This window comes from Balaenoptera ricei, chromosome 3 (genome assembly GCF_028023285.1).
Source record: "Balaenoptera ricei isolate mBalRic1 chromosome 3, mBalRic1.hap2, whole genome shotgun sequence".
Taxonomy (NCBI): Eukaryota; Metazoa; Chordata; class Mammalia; order Artiodactyla; family Balaenopteridae; genus Balaenoptera; species Balaenoptera ricei.
The window spans coordinates 124,655,751-124,677,457 of NC_082641.1; the positions used below are offsets into that span (position 1 = coordinate 124,655,751).

General features: G+C 44.1%; 1 protein-coding gene across 2 annotated transcripts in view; it reads right to left on the reverse strand.

The window, feature by feature from the left end:
• Positions 1 to 21,707, reverse strand: part of DPYSL3 (dihydropyrimidinase like 3) — a 114,446-nt gene that overhangs the window by 51,419 nt on the left and 41,320 nt on the right. Inside the window, exon 1 of one of the 2 annotated variants that reach the window (XM_059917425.1) lies at positions 14,847 to 15,045. The exons of the other annotated variant lie outside the window; for it this stretch is intronic. Coding sequence (XP_059773408.1) covers positions 14,847 to 14,885 — 39 coding nt within the window. The 5' untranslated portion in view covers positions 14,886 to 15,045. Of the gene's footprint in view, positions 1 to 14,846; positions 15,046 to 21,707 lie in introns of those variants that run through there. 2 annotated transcript variants of the gene reach the window in all.

A 21,707-nucleotide genomic window follows, 5' to 3' on the forward strand; every position in this document is an offset into this window, starting at 1 on the left:
TTGTGACATGTATTAAATTGTGTCTAAAAGAAATAGCCAAGGAGTTAGGACCTTTGCAAGTCTCTTCAAGTCATCTCAGATGCAGCAGGTTTTCATCTATGTGTTATGAGTTGTGTCTGTTATCCCAAGTCTTTTCATCTTTCATTGATCATTTCATTCACTTGAGGTTAGACCATGGGGCATATAGTTTAGTTGTCTTCTGATAACCCTGTTTCCTTGACACCCGTTCTCCCTAAACCACTTACTAAGGGAAAGCACATTAGTTTAAAGTAAAGGAACAACATGCCTTTTCATTCATTTATTTATTTATCCATTCGTTCCTTCATTTAACGTTTGTAAATGCCTCCTTTTCACAGTACTAGGGATACACGAGTGAACAAAATTAATTCCCTGCCATTGCAACTGTAGGAGTTGAAACAGCAAAGAATAAGTCAGCTAATAAATAAGTACTGTAATTTCAACAGTGATAAGTGACATTTAGAAAGATGGTGAGGGACTTCCCTGGTGGTCCAGTGGGTAAGACTCTGCTCCGCAATCCCAGTGCAGGGGGCCCGGGTTCGATCCCTGGTCGGGGAACTAGATCCTGCGTGCATGCCACAACTATGAAGTCCGCATGCCACAATTAAAGATCCCGCATGCCGCAACTAAGACTCGGCGTAGCCAAAATAAATAAATAATTTTTTTTTAAATTAAAAATTTAAAAAGTTTTAAAAACAGAAAGAGGTGAGGGGATGGAGGCTTGGAAGAAGGTCTGGGACTGCTTCTGATCAGGTCTTCAAAGAGGGCATATCTAGGAAGCTATCAGCCAAACTGAGCTCCACAAGTAAAGACTCCTAGAAAAGATTGCTCCCCACTCCAAGGGTGCAGCAAGGATAGGAGCTCTGAGCTGCAGATAAACACATCAGGTCCAAGTGAGAGTGAGAAGGGAGGATAGCTGATGCCAAGACCCCGGGGGCAGTGGAGATAGTCAGGGCCAGGCCACGTGGAACCTTGAGCACCATGGTCTGGGCTTTATTCCAAGTGCAACAGATTTTTGAGCTGGGGAGTGACTTGATCTGATTTACATTTTAAAAGGATGCTTATGCATGGAGAAATGACCTGATGGTTGGCAAAGTGGAAGCACTGAGACCATTGGAGGGTTCCTGCAGTAAGGTGATGGAGGCTCAGCTAGGGTGGTGGCAGGGATGAAAAATGGTGAGAAGTGGCTGGATTAAAATTCTCTTTTAAAGGTAGGGCCCACTAAGTTACACAGCTGCTATATAGCTGAGCTGGGCCTTAACCCCAATATCTGCTGGAAACAAAGCCCGGTCACCTCTTAACTTGATTGTGTCTTCTCACTGATAAAGTCCAAGTAAGTTTAACCCATATGTTTTAGAAATGAGAGACCACACAACCTTAAAACAGGGAGGACACAGCTGCAAGAGAGCCATCCACATTCAATATTTCAAGCACCTTCTGTTTCCCACATCATAACAAGTGGTTTTACCAGCAGCTCAAGCTCATTTGATTTTTTTTTGATTGATTACATATTTATCAGGTCTTATTGTTGAAAACACTTCTAAAATAAGTAATTGTAAAACTCTGGCACAGTTTCCACATCCCCTCATGTTACAGATATACAGGTCTGGTTTCCTGCTTTAGCAAATGTGACCCAGCACACGTAACTGATTCTCCTCTGATGGGTCAGGTTTCTTTGGGGCCTGGGGCCCATCACTATGAACATTCATTCTTCATTATGTGTAGCTGTTCACTTTGACGTGTGAAGGTATAAGCCACTGGGAAGACCCTGCAGTAGACCTCAAATACCTTGATTATCTTTTAAAATTTCCCTGATCTCCATTTTTACCCTAAAATCAAGGGCCAAATATTTCCTGTTCAATCGATAAAGTGGATTCCTGGTGATTGAGACTTCAGAGTATATTTTTTCTCTTCCTAACTTTAAGCAACTTGATAACAATGGTTACTAAACCGCTTGGGTTAACTTCAGTGTAGTGGGGGAGGGTTTTAAAGTCAGACAAGGAGATGGATTTGGACCTAACACCACCACTTAGCTAATAAATACGGAACTTTAGAGAAGTTAAATTTCTGAGCCTCAGTTTCCTCATCTGTAAAGTGGAACTAATAATAACTATCCTTTAGGCATGTTATAAGCATGAAATGAGATGCCATATATAAAATTATGATTGAAAATCCAGTTAGTATGGGCTTTGGCATGGCATTATTTCTTAGAAATACTAATTATCTGGGTTTCCCTTTTCTATTCATTGAGAACTTCCCCAGTTTGAAGTTTTGAATTTTAAATGTCTTTGTTGTTAACCTCCCCCCCCCATATTAGTTTGCAGCTGCCACAACAAACTGTCCCAGACTGGTTGTCTTAAACAACAGAAATGTATTTTCTCACAGTTCTGGAGGCTAGAACTCCAACGTCAAGGTGTTGGCAGGGTTGGTTCCTTCTGAGGCCACTCTCCTTGGCCTGTCGATGGCCATCTCCTCCTCCCTGTGTCCTCACACTGTCTCTCTTGTGTGTGTGTCTGTGTCCTAATTTCTTCTCATAAGACACCAGTCGTACTGGGTCAGGGCCCACTCTAATGACCTTATTTAACTTATTACAAATACAAATGTGACTGTATTATTTCCAAATACAGTCACATTTTGAGGTACTAGGGGGTTAAAACTTCAACACATAAATTTTGAATGGACACAAATCTGCCCGTAACACCCCCCCCTCACATCTTCCCCCTGGGGGGGAAAAAAATTGTGAGAAAAGCACTGAGCCAGAGCAAGGGAAATGAGTCCTTTGCCTCATGTTTTTAAAAACTATTTTGCTGTGTGACCTTTGGCAAATTATCTTCCCTCTTTGGCCCACTTCTTCTTAATCATTAAAATGAGAGGGTTGCAATAATGGATTGCTTATTTCTCCTCCTGCCCTTAACTGAGCAAAGCTAAGTTGAATTCTCACAGCAAGGAATCTGAGATACAGCATGCAATGAAATAACTGGAATCAAAGCACAACAAAACAAAACAAAAACATGCCTTCTTTATGGAATAAACCTAGGATGAATTTTTCTAGAAGCAGAGGATTACATTCAATTGCTTTAAAGTGTTTTAGGTTGTTTAAAGCCCTTTCTCTCTGTAAGGCCATAATTTAAACCAACTTAGTTGGATAAACCAGAAACCCCACTCTGAATTTATCAATATCCCCAAACAAAGTAATCTCATCAAGACATGGGGCACAGATTGGCTTGGAGGGAAAGAGTGTATGATTTCAAATAAAGGTCTCCTTGAAAGAATTAAGGGGGAAAAAATTTAAAAACAAACACACATACACACAGAAAATGTGAAATTAAAACCAGCTTCCAAGCTTACAGGTTAAGCCATTAAGGCGAGGGAGGGGAAAAAGGAATGGGCATATTTCCTTTCCAGCTGTGCAGCTTTTGGTGCTAAGACACTGTGTACCTCTACAAATGTCAACAGCCTCATTAAGACGGAGGCGGGCAAGGGTGGTGGTGAAGGAACAAATGTGCTCATTGGAGAGCAGGAGAAAACAAAGACAGAAAGCAGAGTTTTCCCTGGAAAATGGCAAAACTGCTGGAGCAAGTGGAGTGATGACAAGAATATAAGACTAAGATTAAAGACACTAGGACTCAAATCAGAGTCTGATACTCACAAGCTGAGCAACTGTGGGCAAGTTACTCAACTTCTCATCCTGGGGTAGCTTTTAATTTAACTTCAGCTAAAAAACAGTAACTGAAAACACAACCACCATTTCATTTTTGCTGTTAGTACCAAGATCTTGGAAACAACCAAAAATATCAAACAAAATGGAATTAATTGAAACACTGGGATAATATGTAGGTATTTAAAATTATGATATGTAAAAACAGAGTTGCCATATGATCCAGCAATCCCACTCCTGGGCATATACCTAGATAAAACTGTAATTCAAGAAGATACATGCACCCCAATGTTCATTGCAGCACTATTCACAAGATATGGAAACAACCTAAATGTCCATCGACAGATGAATGGATAAAGAATATGTGGTATATATATATATACCATGGCATACTACTCGGCCATACAAAAAAGAATGAAATAATGCCATTTGCAGGAACATGGATGGACTTAGAGATTATCATACTATGTGAAATAAGTCAGAAAGAGAAAGACAAATACCATATGACATCACTTATCTGTGGAATCTAAATATGACACAAATGAACCTATCTACAAAACAGAAACAGACTCACAGACAGAGAACAGATTTGTGTTTGCCAAGCAGAGGGGGAGTGGGGGAGGGGTGGATTATGAGTTTGGGATTAGCAGATGCAAATTATTATATGAAGGATGGATAAACAAAAAGGTCCTACTATATAGCACAGGGATCTATATTCGATATCCTGTGATAAACCATAATGGAAAAGAATATAAAAAAGAATGTATATATATATATAACTGAACCACTTTGCTGTACAGCAAAAGTTAACACAACATTGTAAATCAACTATACTTCAATTTTAAAAAAGAATAAAATTATGTTATGAAAGAATACTTAAAACATGGAAAGATGTCATAATATATTATGGAATGAAAAGCAGAACATAAAATAGCATAAACAATATGCCATACTATTTTAATAAACAGCATATATCGTAGGAAGAAAAAATTTTAGATGGGTATACTCAAACTTTACAATGACTATCACTGAATGATTTCACTGTAGCCTATTTTTATTGTCCTCATTTTTTTTTTTTTTTTTGGTAAATATTTCTACAACCATCGTGGGTTATTTTTGGTTTTGGGGTTTTTTTTTTTTTGTAATTGGAAAAAAATTCCTACTCACTTGGTAAATTTCAGTGTCCTACAGTAAACCAGACAGTTGAAAAAGCCCTAATTCAGTCAGTCTCAAATTGAGACTTGGGTTTCAGTTTCCTCATCTGTAAGGGGTAAGGGGAGACTAGACTGAAAAATTCTTTAAGGAGCTTCTGATTCCTAGAGTTTTACAAAGCCCCATCAAGTCAAAACCTCAGCGGAATCTTTCTTAGGATTTATTCAAGAAGCTGGGGAGGCCAGCATGGGATATAGAATGAGAAAGTGGCATTCAAATCCAACTGAAGAAGAAGCCCTCATTGGTATTTTTGCTAATTCAATGCAAATAGCCTTGGGTGCTGACCATGGTGGGCAGCTCCCTGGCAAGTTGGCTGTGAAAGTACAACAGTGTGAGGCTGCTCCTGACATTCCTGGAAGCAAGGCTGCTCCGAGGGGAAAGCAGGAGAGCTTCCTGAACCAGACAGGGCTCCCAAGCCCAACCCCATGCAGACCAGGGCACCAATTGGCTGTGCTTCCCGTCTGCCATAACCTGACCCTCATGCCCCACAGGAAATAGGTGTGGAGGAGGACTTAACCCTGGACTTAAGTGAACTCCAATTTGGACCAATGTCTCATGACCCCAGAGGTGCAAGAAGATAAAAGAAGGTAGAATTTAAGGTAGCACCGTAGAGTGGGGTTAAGAATGTGGTTCTGAGTCAGTATGAATTTTGGTTCCACCAGTGAAAGGCTTGTGTGATCTTAGGCCAATTTCCTGATCTCTCGAAGTTTCCTCATCAATAAAATGGGAAGACCTAGTTGGAAAGCCAACTACCTAATTGAGTGGTTTTCAGGATTGCAGGAGATAAAGGAAAAAAAGCACTTAATAAATGATAAATACATGTTAATTCTCATCATTATTTTAGATGCTTCTGTGACAAGCACCACATTGCTAGGCAAAGAGATGGTGGTCAATAAAATATTTATTCAATCAAAAATAGAAAAAAGGTATTATTATACATGATTAATTATATAAGACACATTTTAATACACATAGTACTTCAAATGCAATATTTTAAGTTCCATGAATATATTTAATTCTCCCCTTTGTCTTCCCTTATAGATGCTCCCCTTAAAAAGATCTAGTTATTATTATTACACTTAGAGCATTGAGACCATCGACTGTATAGTTTACAGTCAGAAATGAGCTTGGTAAAATGTGCTTTAACTGTCCCCATCCCTCAAACCAAAAATAAGTTTTAGAATAAAATCTAATAACAGGAATAGCTGCAAGCCCAGAGAAAGCTGACAGATGCAATAGGATGAGGGACCGGAAATCTCTGGAAAAACACACACACAAGCACAAAAACATTCCATTTTAAAATGGCCAACACTACTTGAGAAATGAGAAGGAACTACAGGCTGCTCCTTAGCCAAGCTTTCTGAAAGGTGGCGTTCGCTGTGCAAATGCAGACTAGCCTATCTACTTACTGGCTGCTAACAAATGGAATGACTTGTGGTTTCTGGGCAAAGGCAGAAAGCCCAGAAGATCAGTTAAGATCTCTGTTAGATCCTGGTTCCGTCATGTAGTTTTCTCTATTTGAAAGAGGACATAAAGGTCTCCATTAATTCTTTTAAATCATTTGCAGTAAGAGAAACAATGAATCTGTTTGCAAGTAAGAAGTACCCAGGTAGGCCCCTGAAAGAGGCTGAAAATGAGGCCAGATGCAGAATTTGGAAGAAGGAGAGGAGTGGAGGCCTGAGAAGGAAGAAGTACAAATGATGGATGGATTCCCTGGCACATCTGCCCCAGTCGGGTCCTGGAATACAGTTAAATCTGATTGGTCTGCTAAAGCGCTGTCATGTTTCTCTTCGCCCAGTGATCCCATGCTGGTTTCTTAGAACCAAGCCTTATCACTTAAAAGTTAATATTCTAGGGGCTTCCCTGGTGGCGCAGTGGTTGAGAGTCTGCCTGCCAATGCAGGGGACACGGGTTCGAGCCCTGGTCTGGGAGGATCCCACATGCCGCGGAGCAACTGGGCCCGTGAGCCACAACTACTGAGCCTGCGCTCTAGAGCCTGTGCTCCGCAACAAGAGAGGCCACGATGGTGAGAGGCCCGCGCACTGCGATGAAGAGCGGTCCCCGCTTGCCGCAACTAGAGAAAGCCCTCGCACAGAAACGAAGACCCAACACAGCCATAAATAAATAAATAAATAAATAAATAAATAAAAGAACGTGAATAAAAAAAAAAAAACAAAACTATCTTTAAAAAAAAAAAAGTTAATATTCTAGAAAGTTCTCAGTGAAAGGCAGGATGATGTAGAAGCCAAACGTACACACGTTCTGATCATCTGATCATTTTCTCGCTTGAAATTATTCCTGCAAGGTAAATGTTAAATAAACGTACCCATTCATTCAACAAATGTTTACAGAGGGCTTAACATGTGCCAGCCAAAGGCTACGTGCTGGAGATTCAGTGGCAGTGAAACAAAAAACCATCCCTACCTCATGGACCATCCGTGGCGTTATTCGGCCTTTGGGGGGAAGTTATTTCCATTGCACAGGAGCCATCGCATTTCAAATATTGGCAAAAGCAAGTGAAAAGAGCTTCCGGAGCATCTATAGACTCGGAGCTGTTCCCTGTTGGTTTGCTTGTCTGTTTGACCAGTCTAGATTTGGGGCAACTGTTGCCTTTGTGCCCTTATCAATGGTAGCCTTATCCAGAAGAGACACTGTACATTCCAGCGAATGAATCGTGGTATTATTTTAATAGTACTCATTTGATTTAATACTAAAGCTCTGCTAAGGAAAGAACCTATCAAACATCATTATTCCATTGCTCTCTTGCACAGAGCCTATTAACCGAGTCTACTCTCTGAATGAGAAAAAGGCTAGGATTTTAAGGGTAAAAAACAACCAAAGACCCTTATATCCAACACAGATGTTGGCTGGTCCCACTGAGTTTAAGCCAACAACTACTGCCCTCATCCATTTTCTCACTGCTCTCTCTTCCCTAATGGGGAGGGATCAGAACTCCTCTGCAAATTTGGAACATAGTACAGAGGGCTGACCATGGTCTCAGGAGAAAATAGAAGACAAACTAAAGTCTCACAGGGTCATTTGCACTGGCAGGGACTCGGGGATTATCTAGTTCAATGCCCTCATTTGACTGATGCAGAATCTGAGAGGGATAATAAGGGGTTTGCCCAGAGTCACACATAAATTAGAGGCAAGGGCAGGCCTGAACCGCAATGTGCCAACACTCCATCCAGGGCGCTCTTCCTTTCCCCGTGTCATCAAACAAGAGGGCTCCTTTGCTCTACCTGTCGGAGGAACCCCTCTCTTAAAAAATCAAATCTCATTTTATCCTTCATAGCTCACTATCCAGCCCGTCCATAGAAAAAAAGACTAACTTAGCCAAGAGAACTGTGCCCTTTAGTTCCAGATGTTCCCGTCCGTTCCTGGACCATTCCCGAGCAGAGCTCCCCCATCTGGCTTAGAGTGCCGGGTGTGTCCTCTGTTCCTGGGCCTGGCTGAAGGAGAACAGAGAGCCTGGCTCGTTCTATGTCTGGGAAGAGGACAGGGGCAGAGAGTGAGAAGGGGCCTTGGGCCCAGATCTGCACTTACGCAAGGCAGAAAAATAGCATCTGCATTTCCACCCTGAACACACACATGCTCCTGGGGAAAAGAGCCAGAAGCTAACTCAGACAGCTGGCAGAGCAATGCATGAACCACTATTAGCAGGACATGGACTCAGTCGTTCCAGTGGTGATGTGATAAGGTTTGACCTGACCATTCCCACCCCTTCCACCCTGTGAACACTGGCCCCTGTTTGTGAGCTAACAGGTCTGGCTAGCTGGCGGCCAGGGGGTGGAGACAGTCACCTGTGAGTATAGAATTACTGCTTTCCTGCCTATGAAACTAACTAATCTCTGGAGGGATCAATGCCAGGATCTTACTTTTACAGCTGTGTGACTTTTGTCCAGTTACTTAATCTCCCTGAGCCTCTATCCAGAACACAGAAGGATGGTTAACCATTATAGCTATAGGAGCTGTCATGAGTCAAATGAGATAACCCATGTGATTTGCGCTAAGGCTCTCGATAAATGGTAGTGATAAATAATAGCTTCACTATCCTTAGTCCAAGCACTGAGTCCCCTGTAATCTAGTTAACCGGAGAAATGTTCCCCCAGAGAAGTCGTTTTTATACTAGACTCCACATACAGACTAGGGCCAAAGAAGAGGCCAAGTTGAGGGGCTCACCCTATTCCACCAAATTATTTTTTTGGTCTATTTCATATATTGAAATAGATACATATTGAATTTGATGAAAAGGGGGATTTCACAGTAGAAGAGTCTGAAAACAGAGGAGCCTATTTCTCTGGGTTGTCCAGGGTCCTTCTCATTTGTTTCCCTCTGGCTACAGAAAATGGGAGAAAAGGTAAAAGAAGAGCATTGATTTGAGGAGGGTGTGGCCAGGGGGCAGTCCAGTCCTCCGATGAGCATGCATTCCAGGAGGTGACGGCACATGTACATTTCCAGTCCCTTTATGATGAGAAGCAGTGATTTAATCAAAGAGAGGTATATTCACCTCCTAGGGAGACATTCCAACTGTTGTAAACATTTTGTGATTTTTCAAATATAATAAGCAGACATAAACAGTTCTATGAAATATGTCAATGGGTAAAGAAGAGAGGGCCCTTTAGGATACGAAGAGTTTCTTGGTTCTTTTTCAAATCATTTTTTCTCCCTAACTAAGGAGAAGGGACAGAGAAAAGGCCATCCAACAGTGAGTCGTGAAGAAACTGCTAGAAAGCGTATCCATAATCTGTGGTCAGTCTCGGCCAGAAGCTGATTAGGACTGAAAGAAATATAGTTCAACTGAATAAGGAAAATGCCCTTTCTTTAGGTTAAGGGAGAGTCTCTGTATCCAAGTCCAAAGGCAGTCTAATGGCCTCCTTAGCGTGTCAGAAATTAAAGACAAGCATAATTCTGGGAAACACTGTAACATAACTAAAGCAGGAAAAAAAAGAGTTTTTGTATAACATTGTGTTAATTTTTGCTTGTGTTAGAAAACTTGTATTAAAACATTGATCCCTAAGTAGTCACTTCCTACCCCAGACCTTTGTCAAGTCCTCCTTTATTAATTTCCACATTCCGAAGTAGTTCAGATTTTATAAATAAATCAGTGTTTCCTATCTTGCATACATTCGGGGTTCAGAGACCACTGTCCACAGTCACTCCTTCATGTGAGCCTTTCAACATCCGGTGAGATAACGAGGGAGGATTTTTATTTATAAACTGACAGTTCTACTACACAGACTTGAATCCTCTCAGGAAATCTATTCCTCCAGAATTCCCCCAAGTGCCCAGCTGGCTCCGTCACACCTACTAATAGTCCGAGCTCTCTTTATCCACCTGAGGCATTTTGCTAGTGTTTGAGCAAGAGAAATATAACCTGGCTGCGAATCACCACAGACCTGTTCAAAAAATAAAGTAACAAATGAACACCCCAGGCAGGGCTTGAGCTGAGGTTTCTATGATCAGATATCTAAGATGCTTCCCATTCCTAAGTCTTTGATATTTTTCCTCTGTCTTTTCTCTGGAATTTCCCTTCCAAGATGCCTTACACAGATCAAGCTGGCTTTGGGTGACATCTCTTCTTTTGGTCTCCCAGACTCTGGTCCTCCATCTCCTAATATTTGCTCCCGATCCAAAGTGACACCCACTGAAGCAAAAGGAAGGCACAGATCCAGGCAAGGAGTTGCACCTGTCCCTTCCCCAGTTTCTAGTCTGGTTCAAGGCCCCCAGTTCAACTGCTGCAGAGATCTGGGTGTTCCTCCATTTCACGTAGCTCCTTTACTTCTCCTCCCAAGTGAAAAATTCCCATGGCACCCACAATGCTCACAATCACACCCTTCAAATGAGATCACAGCGCCCTGACTACGTGCCCTAAACCAAACTCTCCAGGTTGTGTTCTGGACAGAGGATGTGTCTTCCAGCAATCCTAAACATCACACACATACACCCCAACTTTCAATGTGGCAGAAATGCATGAGCTGCAAGATAGTATTTACAGAAATCCAATTAGTATTTGCCGAAAGCCAGTTCTCAGTGATTTGTCTCCTAGAGGGAATTCTGGAGCTCTTTATCCACAGCTTTCAAAATCTCTACTGCAGGTACCTCTGGGAAGTAGCTGAGGCTGTGAAGTCAGAGAAGACTTGTGTTTGATTTCCAGCTTTGCCTCAAATCCTCAGTGTGCAACTCTGGATAACTGACTTCATCTATCTAGGTCTCAATTTCCTGAACTGTAAAATGGGCTTTTCTAGAGATCCTGCTAAAAGAATACAGGTAAAGCACTGGAGCCTAAGTGTTAGATCTCCACCCACTCTTGCAGTCAGCTTCAAGTTGTAGCTTATCTCAGAAGAAAACAATGACTTGCCAAACTTTCTACCTGCAGAATTGAGATGGTCAGCTACCATCCCCCAAGTTTACATTTATTCAATGTAAAAAGTAAGAGAGACCATGTTATAGGATCTAAACCATTTGCCCTACTAACACCACATAATAGTGATGGTAGGAGCAGAACCACCAAGACCAGTGCGGCGGTGAGGGACATGCACTTTGATTTCCGCCAGGTGTGGAGGTTTGAGTCCTGCCTCGAACACTTATTATATCTATGACCCAGGGCAGAAGAAAAGAATCTATACAATAGGGATAACTCTAGTACCTCTCAGACAGTGCTGATTTGAGGGATTAAATGAAACAATGCATATAAGGCACAATACTTGACACAAAATAAACACTCAGTAGGTGTGAGCTATTCTTAGTAGGAACAATTTTTAATTCATTTATTGATTTAACCAATCATCACTAGGCATCTATGTGCCAGGCACTGTGTGAGACAGAGGAGACAGAGGTGGATGACCAGGTCCCTGCTCTGATTGGCTGGGCCACCCAAACTGCTGTCTCTGCCATTTAGAAGCAAGGGCTAGTGTTGGGGTAAGGGCATGCAGATTACTCAGGTAGGTGACCTGAGAACAATGAGATCTGAGGCCTGAGCTACTCCCAGGGAAAGCCCCAGCCAATTCTACCAGCGACAGAGAAATAACCCCTTCCAGGAAACCAATAAACACAGGGGTGTAGGAAGGCTTTACTCTCAGGAGGGCAGCAAAAAGAGGTAGAAGGAAAAGCAGAAAATAAGCAAACTAAACCTTACTGTGTCCCCCAAATTGTGCCTGTGAGGCAAAGGTACTCAGCAAGAAAGACTGCCCCCATCAGTCCTCAGACTACAGTGACATTCCAGCTACTGGGTGGGGCAGTTCACAGAATGGAATAGAGAGAGGATAGGAAACTTAACATAAATTCCATAATCTTACCATTTTAAAAAATGGACTAGAATTGACAGCAGGGGACATATGTTCCATTTAGATCTTTAATCATATTTCCAATATATAGAGATCTGTGTCCGTATTTTTATGTTTTTAGCTATACCTAGGAAGGGTATCTCACCCCTGGTAGTATGTAGATAACCATAGTCATCTACGGACCTGCAAATGTACAAAAATTACAACACTGTTTTGTTCTAAAGTAGAATTCTTGTTCAAGGAAATACAAAAACAAAGCATGAGAAAAATCAACAAATGGATTCCTTGCCCCCAAGGACCCACACTCCCATCCTGCCATGTCCCTCTGCCTCTCCCCAGCCCATACCCCTCTCAACAACGAATGCAAGTCAGGCCGGCTGGAAGAAATTCACAGCCACCGTCCATTCCCATCACAGCTGCCGAAGGCACAGCCTCAGCTTCAAGGCAGAGGCTGTTATGCAGCACCACGCCCCACACGCAGAGAAAGGATGGAAGCCGCACTGAAAATGAAGGATGCACCCCAGAGAAGAGCATCCAAGCGGGAACAAAAGGGAGCCCCCTGCAAACCTGGCCCTGGGATTAGGGCCCAGCCACACTTACAGGGGCTTCTAAGGCTGTTATCATATGGGCTAAATTTCTGTATCTTTCCTTAAAGGTGGCTTAAGTGATACCTAGAAGAATGGGCATGGCTCTCAATGCCATAGCAGAGGCTGAATCCATAAGAAGAACCATTGCAGTCTTCAGACCAAGAAGAAAAAAATAATCTGTTCTCTGCTTATCCCAAATAGGAGAACTGGCAAATGCACACCGGATATAAAGCAAGTGGCATATGTGCAACGTAACTTCCACACATCATAGCATGAGAGCTGAGGTTCATCTCTCCTGAGTTACAGAAATAAGTATAAAAATTGAGCTTTTGTCTCAGTCAGCTTTTAAAAAAAATAATACCATCCACAGCTCTTTGCAAAGACAACTGGCACTGAGAAAATACTGTGTATTACAAAAGACTCACTATGCTTTTACAATAATGTGAAGTCAGTGATATCAGGTAGTGGGTCAAGGAGGATGGGCTTAAACCCAATGCCTCTACCTGGCGAAAGGATCCCTACCCATCCCAACTCTATCCCCCTGGGGAGTGTTGCTTCCCTAGGACCAAGTGGACAGCAGGTAGGGGCGGGGCACACTTGTGTCCGGTGAAGCTCAGGTGCATGAAAAAGGTAGAGTACTGCCATAGAAATAAACCACTTGACAATAAAGTGCAGTAGAGGCAAGAACAGCTTCCTGGTGCCTGCAGAGGGGAAGGTCCTGCACTGCAATCAGGTTGTTCCAAGCCTAACCCAGCAAGTGCAAACAGACTCATGCCCACAGCAAAACCTAGTGGATCCCGGCAAACGAACTACAGTAGCAGGTACAGCACTGCCCTAGGGCAGCTGCAGAGCCTCCCAGGGGCCAGCTGATCACTTCCTTTGTTCGTCTTGCAAAGATGGAGTAGCCACCCATTCCCCCACTTACACACACACTACACACACACACACACACACACACACAACCCATTCACTACAGACAAAGCACAACCGCACTGCTTCGTGCTCAACTAACAAATGACAGTGGGTTTTCTGTTGTTTTTGTCTTGCCCCCTTTTTGAAAATGCCCATTCCAGCCTGGCCTATGTCCCTTCCATTCGAGGCGTCATTTCAGCGCATCCTGGAGGAATCCCGCACCAGGGCGCGGTATTTTGCCGCGAGAGCTGCTTGCTGGACGCCAGCGAAGATGAGGCTTCTGTACCTGATTATGGCACATCTCCTCTCCACCCCGCCCTAGACGCTCGCCCAGCGCATCTGACACCCGCCGGCCGCGGGAGGCTCGGCTTTGCACACAATGGCAGTTGGACACGGCATGCACACAGCGTGCGCCTGCCACCGCAAACTAAAATCTGCTCTAAAAACTCAGCCTTTTCTTGGGATGAGGGGGAGAAATGACGGGAAAAATGTAAATGCATCAAGGGCAAAAAAAAAGTTGGTCATTCTCACTACAGCCACGTTAGCTGTCCAGTCCGAGTATGATGCACCGAAATATGAACTGGGGTGAATACAAGCAAGGAGTGGCCAAGGTGAAGACGGATGTCCAGAAATCCCATCACCGTCGCGGGGTGGTAGGGTCGGGGGGTGGGGGCGGGGAGCCACGGGGCTGGAGCTCAGCGAGGGGCGCGGTCGGGCTACCAAGTACCCCTGGGGAAAGGTGTCACCTCTCCATACCCCGCCCCGCCAAAAGGAACCTTCTACAAAAAACACACCTCGCCTGGGGCAGCACACACTGACGACCCAGGCGGCGGGGGGGGGGGGGGGGGTCCAGGGAGAGCCGAGCCCACTGTGTTATTTGGGAACTACTGGGTGGTGGCAAAGGAAGATAAATAATCCAAAGTTCTCCACGCCACTGTTTGGGTTTCCTCTTTGTTTGGTTTTCCGCAAATCCCAGGGTCGCTCCGTCTGGGTGGCGCCCCGCCGCGCCGGCTGGACTGACCACCGCCACACACCACCCCCCCGCCCCGGCCCCGGCCCCGGGCCCCCGTCCCTCCCCGGGTACCAGCCCAGGGAAGCCGGCGGGATCCAAGCCGCCCCCACCCGCGGTGCAGCCAGCCAGGAGCGAGCGAGCCACGGCGGCGTCCGACTCACCGTGATCCGCGGGATGTTCTTCTTGCCTTGGTAGGACATGGTGGCGGCGGTGGCGGCAGCAGCTGCCTCCCTCCCTCCTTCTTCTGCTCCGGCTCGCCCGCGCCTTCCTCAGCGCACAGCGCCCCAAGATCAGGTGGAGCGAATGGTGCGCTGGCCGCGGCCGCCGCCTCCTCCTCTCGCCTCCGCCCCCCTCCCCGGCTCCCGCGGCGGCTGCCAGAGACAATAGTAAATCTCCCCGGTCCCCCTTTCACCCCCGACCCCCCCACACACACACACCCTCCTCCACTCGCGTTCACGCCCGGGCTTTTTTTTTTTTTTTCCTTTCTTTTGCGGTGCCAGCTGGGACCCCGTAAGACAAGAATGGCTGATCCGCGACTCCTCCCTCTTCTCTCTTATCCCTATTGATTTTCCTCCTTGCATCTGCCTCACCCACTTTTTCTTCCTTTTTTTTTTTTCTGGTGACTTGCGAGTGCAGCGGAGCCAGCCTGCTCCACCGCCACCAGGGGGCGCGAGGGACTGTTCGGGGCGGGGATGCTGCAGTCCCTGGGGTCGGCGGCAGAGAAGCCCCAGCGCAGCCCTCCTGGCCCCGCCGCAGCCCGGGAAAGCGCCCACGCCTCCGACTTGCCCGTGATCCGATTCCCCACCTTCCCCACCCTGGTTTCAGAAAGGAGACGGCTCTGGACTTCCCTCCCGGAACCCGCTCTCCTTCGCCACCGCGCGGGCTGGATGCGACGGCAGCTGCCTTTGTTACCGCGGAGGCCGAGCGCCGCCTCTGCTGGTCGCTGGGTGTGTAAACAGCCGCCGCGACCCCTTAGAAAGCCGAGAACTGGGCTGACTTTGTGCAGCCTGGCCGGCCGCTTCTATCCTGAGACCATGAAAATAGGCATCAGAAAATGCGAAGCAACCCCTCACTCTCGGAGGGCTGCGAGGGGGCACCGCGTCAGCTACCATCAGCCCTTCTCTGTATTGTAAAAATAATTCTCAAAATAATGTTTTAAAGGAACTCCACTGTCTGGCTCTCAGAATCGAAGAAAAAGCATTAACGCTGCTCCGTGAGTAAAGAGTATAAAACACCTGTAGTGAGAAGCCAAACGCCCTGGCACATTACTGCGCAGCCGTGGGTTTTGTGAGCGATCTGGTGTGCGCTGTTCACAATGCCGAGTTCACTTTAGGCAGGGCTGATAGACAGAGATCAATGTGCTATTAGGACCAAAAACATGACCTTTTGGTGCTGGAATATATTATCCTTTGGCTACCCGCTTCAAATAAACGGCCAAGGGGGGCATGTTTGGAGGAGCCACTGTGGCTCGGGGCTGAGGGATGGTCGGATGGTCTCAGCTCTCCTGAAAAAAATAATCCCAAATATACCACTTGGATAACAACAACAACAAAAATGGCTTGCTATGCAAAAATTATAAAGCCCTCTCAAGACAAGTCTCCCACGACCACCACACCCCCTTGTGGATCCTAATCCTCCCTAAATAGAAATTCTGTAGGTATCACAGAGCATGACTAGGTCTGTGTTAGAGATCTTGAATTCACATTTCTCCAAGGCAGGCCACGGACCACACTTCGGGACATCTCCTCATTAACTTGAAGGCTACCTTTGCAGTAGAGAAGCTATATAAAGCATCCACAGAAAGAAGGTACAGAATACTCCAGCTTGGGCTTTCCATAAACCTGAAATGAACCAGCCTGGTCACATAATCAAACGGCAGACTAAGCCCCCCTGAAACACTCCTTCTCAAGTGAGTTAATCCAGCGGCTGGTTATTCATGGGTAACTAGATTGAATGCAGTCTTCACAGGAGAAGTCCACAGCATTCTCCACTTTATTTCTGTGATACTCTTGGAGGATGAATGCAAAGCAAAGGTCACCTCCCTGTACTCTTTTGCAAAGCACAGGGGGGGAAAAAAAAAAAGACTAAAGCGAAAGGCACGCCCTAAACATTTTGCTTTGTTCTTAAAGCTTAAGTGCTGAGACCACTAGCCAAGAGTTGTGAAATTACAAAGCATTCTGGGGATTGGCATGCAAATGAGCAGGATTATATTTAGAACAGAGTAAAAAAGAGAATTAACTACATACTATGCAACCCTGCAGAGGTCTCTCAGAATCTTTCCCATAGTTTTAACTGCTCCAAATTTATTTGAAGGGATCTTGCAAGTTCTTCTTAGGAAAAGCAAAAAATACATAGGGGACATTTACAATCCTAAAGAAATACCACTGCCTTCCTTTTTTTAATTTCGTGGGTTTGTTGGGTTTTTGTTTCCTTTCTTTGCATCCTAATTATCTCTTCTGTTACTGTCATTATAATCCAGAACACTCTCTACTAAATAGATTTATACCATATTTTTGATCACTTGATGATTTTGTGTGTGTCTGTTGTTTCAAATTACAAGACTTGGTTAATCTCTTTGAGGTCAGCCTTGCATGCAAGAAGCCATGCAGAATAGGACTTGTGATGTGTTTCTCTGAATCAGACTGCTGTGAAAAGCCATGCACAGGAATGCATAATAACCAGCTAATCGGTTCAAGCTGTTGCCATCAGCAGAAATGTACAACAAACAGTCTTTTTTCCCTCTTTCATCCCCTTCAATCATCTTTCTCTTTCTTAAATCAAAATCAAGTGTCTAAGATGAGTTTGAAGAAAAAAGCCTTCCTTGGTTGTGCCTTTCTTATTCAAGGACTAAGAAGAAAGGCCGTGATCAACACAGGATGCCTCTGTGTCTGGCCAAGAGAGTGAGGAGTGGAACCGGCATGAATGGTTTCCACAGTAGAATGACTCTGAATGGTTTTCCTTGGATACACAGCAGTACTTGGCTTTAGATATCTCAGGAAACTATGAGAGACGGAGAGGGAGACACTGAGCAATTTTATGGTCCCAAAGAAACTTAATTTTGGCCACCAAACCTACCACATCCATAGACTTCCCCCACCTCAGTCAAGGCTACTTTAGTCTAGTTGCTCAGACCAAAGGTTTGGCATCATCCAAACCTTGACTTCTCTCCTTCAGTCCAATCCAATTTGCACCCCACATCCAATCTGTCAGGAAATACTATTGGTTCTGTCTTTTACATATATACACACTATGATCTCTTCTCTCCATCTACAAAGCTTCTCTCTGTGTCCAGCTGCCATCAGCTATCACCTGGACTACTGCAGTAACCTAACTGGGCTCTCTTCTTCACTGTTATTCATTCATTCTCACAATATTCACAGAGTATTTACCCTGTGCTACAGATGTGAATAATAATAATAATAATAATATCCCGGATCTCAGGGAGTTTATTTTATACCCTTATTCAAGAGAATACCATCTGTCACCTGTTAGCCCCCTTCTATGCTTTATTTATCTTCATAGTACTTTTTCACCACATAATATATTAATGTATTATTAAGTATTATCTTCCTTCTCATCCCTAGAATGTAAACTCCCTGAGGGCAGGGAATGTGTCTGTTTTATTCACTGCTGGGTCCTGAATATGTGAAATAGGGCCTTGCCCATAGAAACTGCTCAATTATTATTAGGTGAGTGAATGGAAGAATGTTTCAAACTGTGTCAGAAGAAAGAGATGGAATAAGAACTTTCCTGTAATTAAAGGGCATGTGGTGAGAATCTAGATTTAAGAATATCTATTTTTGCTTCTGTAAGCCTTCTTAGAGTTTCCTGATTCTAGATTTCAGAGCAAGTGAATCCAAGATGGTGAGGAATCACTTTGCTAATAGGATACAATCACAAAATTCCAAGGCAATACATGGGCCAAAGAATGACTCTGTAGAATAGATTTGGTACCTGAGCAGTGATTAGAGAGCTGTGGCTCGAAAGGAGCTGCCATCAAAGTATAAGAGAAGATCAAAGGCCTTGTGTTAATTTAAAGAACTTCCTTTTTAAAAAAATGAAGGAACTTCCCTGGTGGCGCAGTGGTTAAGAATCCATCTGCCAATGCAGGGGACACGGGTTTGATCCCTGGTCCGTGAAGATCCCACATGCCGCGGAGCAACTAAGCCCAGGCGCCACAACTACCGAGCCTGTGCTCTAGAGCCAGTGAGCCACAACTACTGAACCTGTGTGCCACAACTACTGAAGCCCGCGCGCCTAGAGCCCGTGCTCAAGAAGAGAACAAGAGAAGCCACCGTAATGAGAAGCCCGCACACTGCAACGAAGAGTAGCCCCTGCTCACCGCCAACTAGAGAAAGCCTGCATGCAGCAGCGAAGACCCAACACAGCCAAAAATAAATTAAATAAATTAATTAAAAATGAAAAAAATGACATTGAGTTCAGAAGGAAAACTGTGGACTAGAATCCAGGATGGTATACTGTTTAAGGGTCTGGACTTGGGAATAGAGGGACCTCCGCCACATTCCAATTCATCCAGCTCCTGTTTCTATGACCTTCAGCAGATTATTTCAACCTTCTGAGCCTTGGTTACCTCACCTCTAAAATGAGCATTTTATTACCTACCATACAGTGTTTTTGTGATGATTTATTAATTCATTCAACTAATATTTATTGAGTACCTATTATGGGTATCTAGGCACGAGGGATACAAATATTTGAATAAAACTGACAAAATCCCTGCCCTCTTGAAGCTTCCATTCTAGAGAAGGCATGAATCAAGAGTAAAATATAGTGTTTTAAAAAGTATATAGTGTTTAAAATGGTGGCAAGTGCATTGGGGATAAATAAAGCAGGAATGGGGAAATGAAAGTCATTCCAGTGTCTTGAGGATGGGCTGGAATTTTCCGTACCAGGGATCACAGAAGGTCTGGTGAGATGGCGGTTGCTTGGACCAAATCGTAACAGTGGAAGCAGTTCGAAATGGTCAGATATTGGATATGATTCAAGGTTAAGCCAGCAATATTTGCTGATGGATTTGACTGGGGTATGAGAAAAAGAGCAATCAAAGATTACACTAAATATGTCGGCCTGAGCAACTCAAAAGATGAAGGTGAGATAGGGAAAATTGTGGGAGAACTGGGATTGGGGGGGAAAGTCAGGAATATGCTTGTGGACCTTCCTATTAAACATCCAAGTGAAATGTTGAGCAGGCAGGTAGATATTCGAGATTAGAAATCTAAAGGAACAGCTGGGCCAGAGATACAAATTTGGGAGCAGTCAACCTCTAGCTATTATATAAAGGAACACTGCTGGATGAGCTGACCAAGGACGTGAGTGGAGGTAGAGCTCTGAGATAAGTAAGCATCCTGAGGGTAAAGAAAGAACCAGAAAAAGCATCAGAGACAGTGGTCAATGAGACAGCGGGGACACCATGAGAGTACAGTATTGTGAAGGTGAAGAAATAAAATTATTTCAAAAAAGAGAAAGTGTTCACATGCTGTTGAAAGGTCAAGGATGATGGGAACTGAGAGTTCATCAGTGCGTGAAATCACCAAGGACCTTGACCAGAGCACCTATAAAATGAGTATCTTCATACCCACCTCACAGTGGGGGTTTTTTTGTGTATGTATAAGCAAGTATTAAATTATTCTGGTAAGATTTACTGCGTACCTACCATGTGTGTACGTGTGCCAGAGCAGTCTTAATGAAGTGGTGGAGCTGAAATCTGATTGGAGCGTTTCCAAAAGAAAATCAAAGGGGAAACTGAAAACACCTAATACAGGCAACTCTTTCAAGGAGTTTTTTGTAAACGGGGACAAGGATATGGAGAAGTAACTAGCAGAGAAAGTAGAATCTAATATGAGGGAAATAGCACGGCTTATGCCAACGGGGCTGATTCAGAAAGAAGAGGAAACTTCACGATGCAGGAGAGAAATGGAACAACTGCTGTCGGGGTTCTTGAATAGACAACACAGGTGACATCTAGTGTTCAAATGGAGGGCTTCCCCTTAGCCAGGAGCAAGGACCGTTCCTCCACGAGTAACTAAGGGGAAGAGTATACCGGCACAGAGACAGGCAGCTGGGTAAATTTCATGGTGGGAGTTTATGGCAGTTCTCTTCTGACTGTGTCTGTTTTCTCTGCCATGAGCTAAGACAGTCTGGGAGAGAAGGTACTGAAAGTTAAGAGGGGAGAGGAGCTGGTATAGAGTCAGTTTTTAGGAGATTAAAGGGGCTAGGGAAATACCGTGTGATTCCCTGGCAGCACTTAGGATTCCCCTCAGGTAGTGGCCATAAATTTAAAGACAGACCCGTAAGCATGGTGTGGCTATGCCTCCAGCCATGTACAGCTGTATACATGCAGGCATGGAGGAGGCAGCGTGTGGACTTTGACAAGGGTTTTGCTAGATGAGTGCTGAGAAGGGAGAAAGAAACTCAAGGGAACTGAGGCTAAACCATGGGATCTAAGCTGGTTAAGAGGGAAAGGAGGGCACAAGTGTATACGGGGGTAAAGGACACTGAACATATTGAAGATTAAATAAGATTATTCACGTAAAGCTCTTAGCACAAAGTTAATTAGACGGCAGCTATTCCTACCATTATCTTTAATGTTCTGATTATTATTTGCTGAACTCGTTTTTTGTGTCCAGGACTATGTCTTATTTATCTTGGTAGTCTCCAGCTCTTTTATAAAGCTTGGAATAGAGTAGAATCAATGGGGGAAAATTAATTGAATAGAGGGGAAAGTCAAGAATATTCTGTCTTCCTTTTAACCTCCAAAATATCTCAAATAAGTGCTTAGTAATTCACACAGTTTTGACTATCAAAAATACTTTCTACTTTTTAAAAACAAATTTATACTTTGCTATATTAATATGGGTAAACGTTTCCCCCGGTTCCTGATTTGAAGGATGAAGAAAAAACATAGTCCCAAAACAAATACGGAAGAGTTCTGAAGGGGCAAAAGACATATACCAGGCTTTTGTGAATTATATAGGCTATTCTAATGTGAATAAACATTTAAT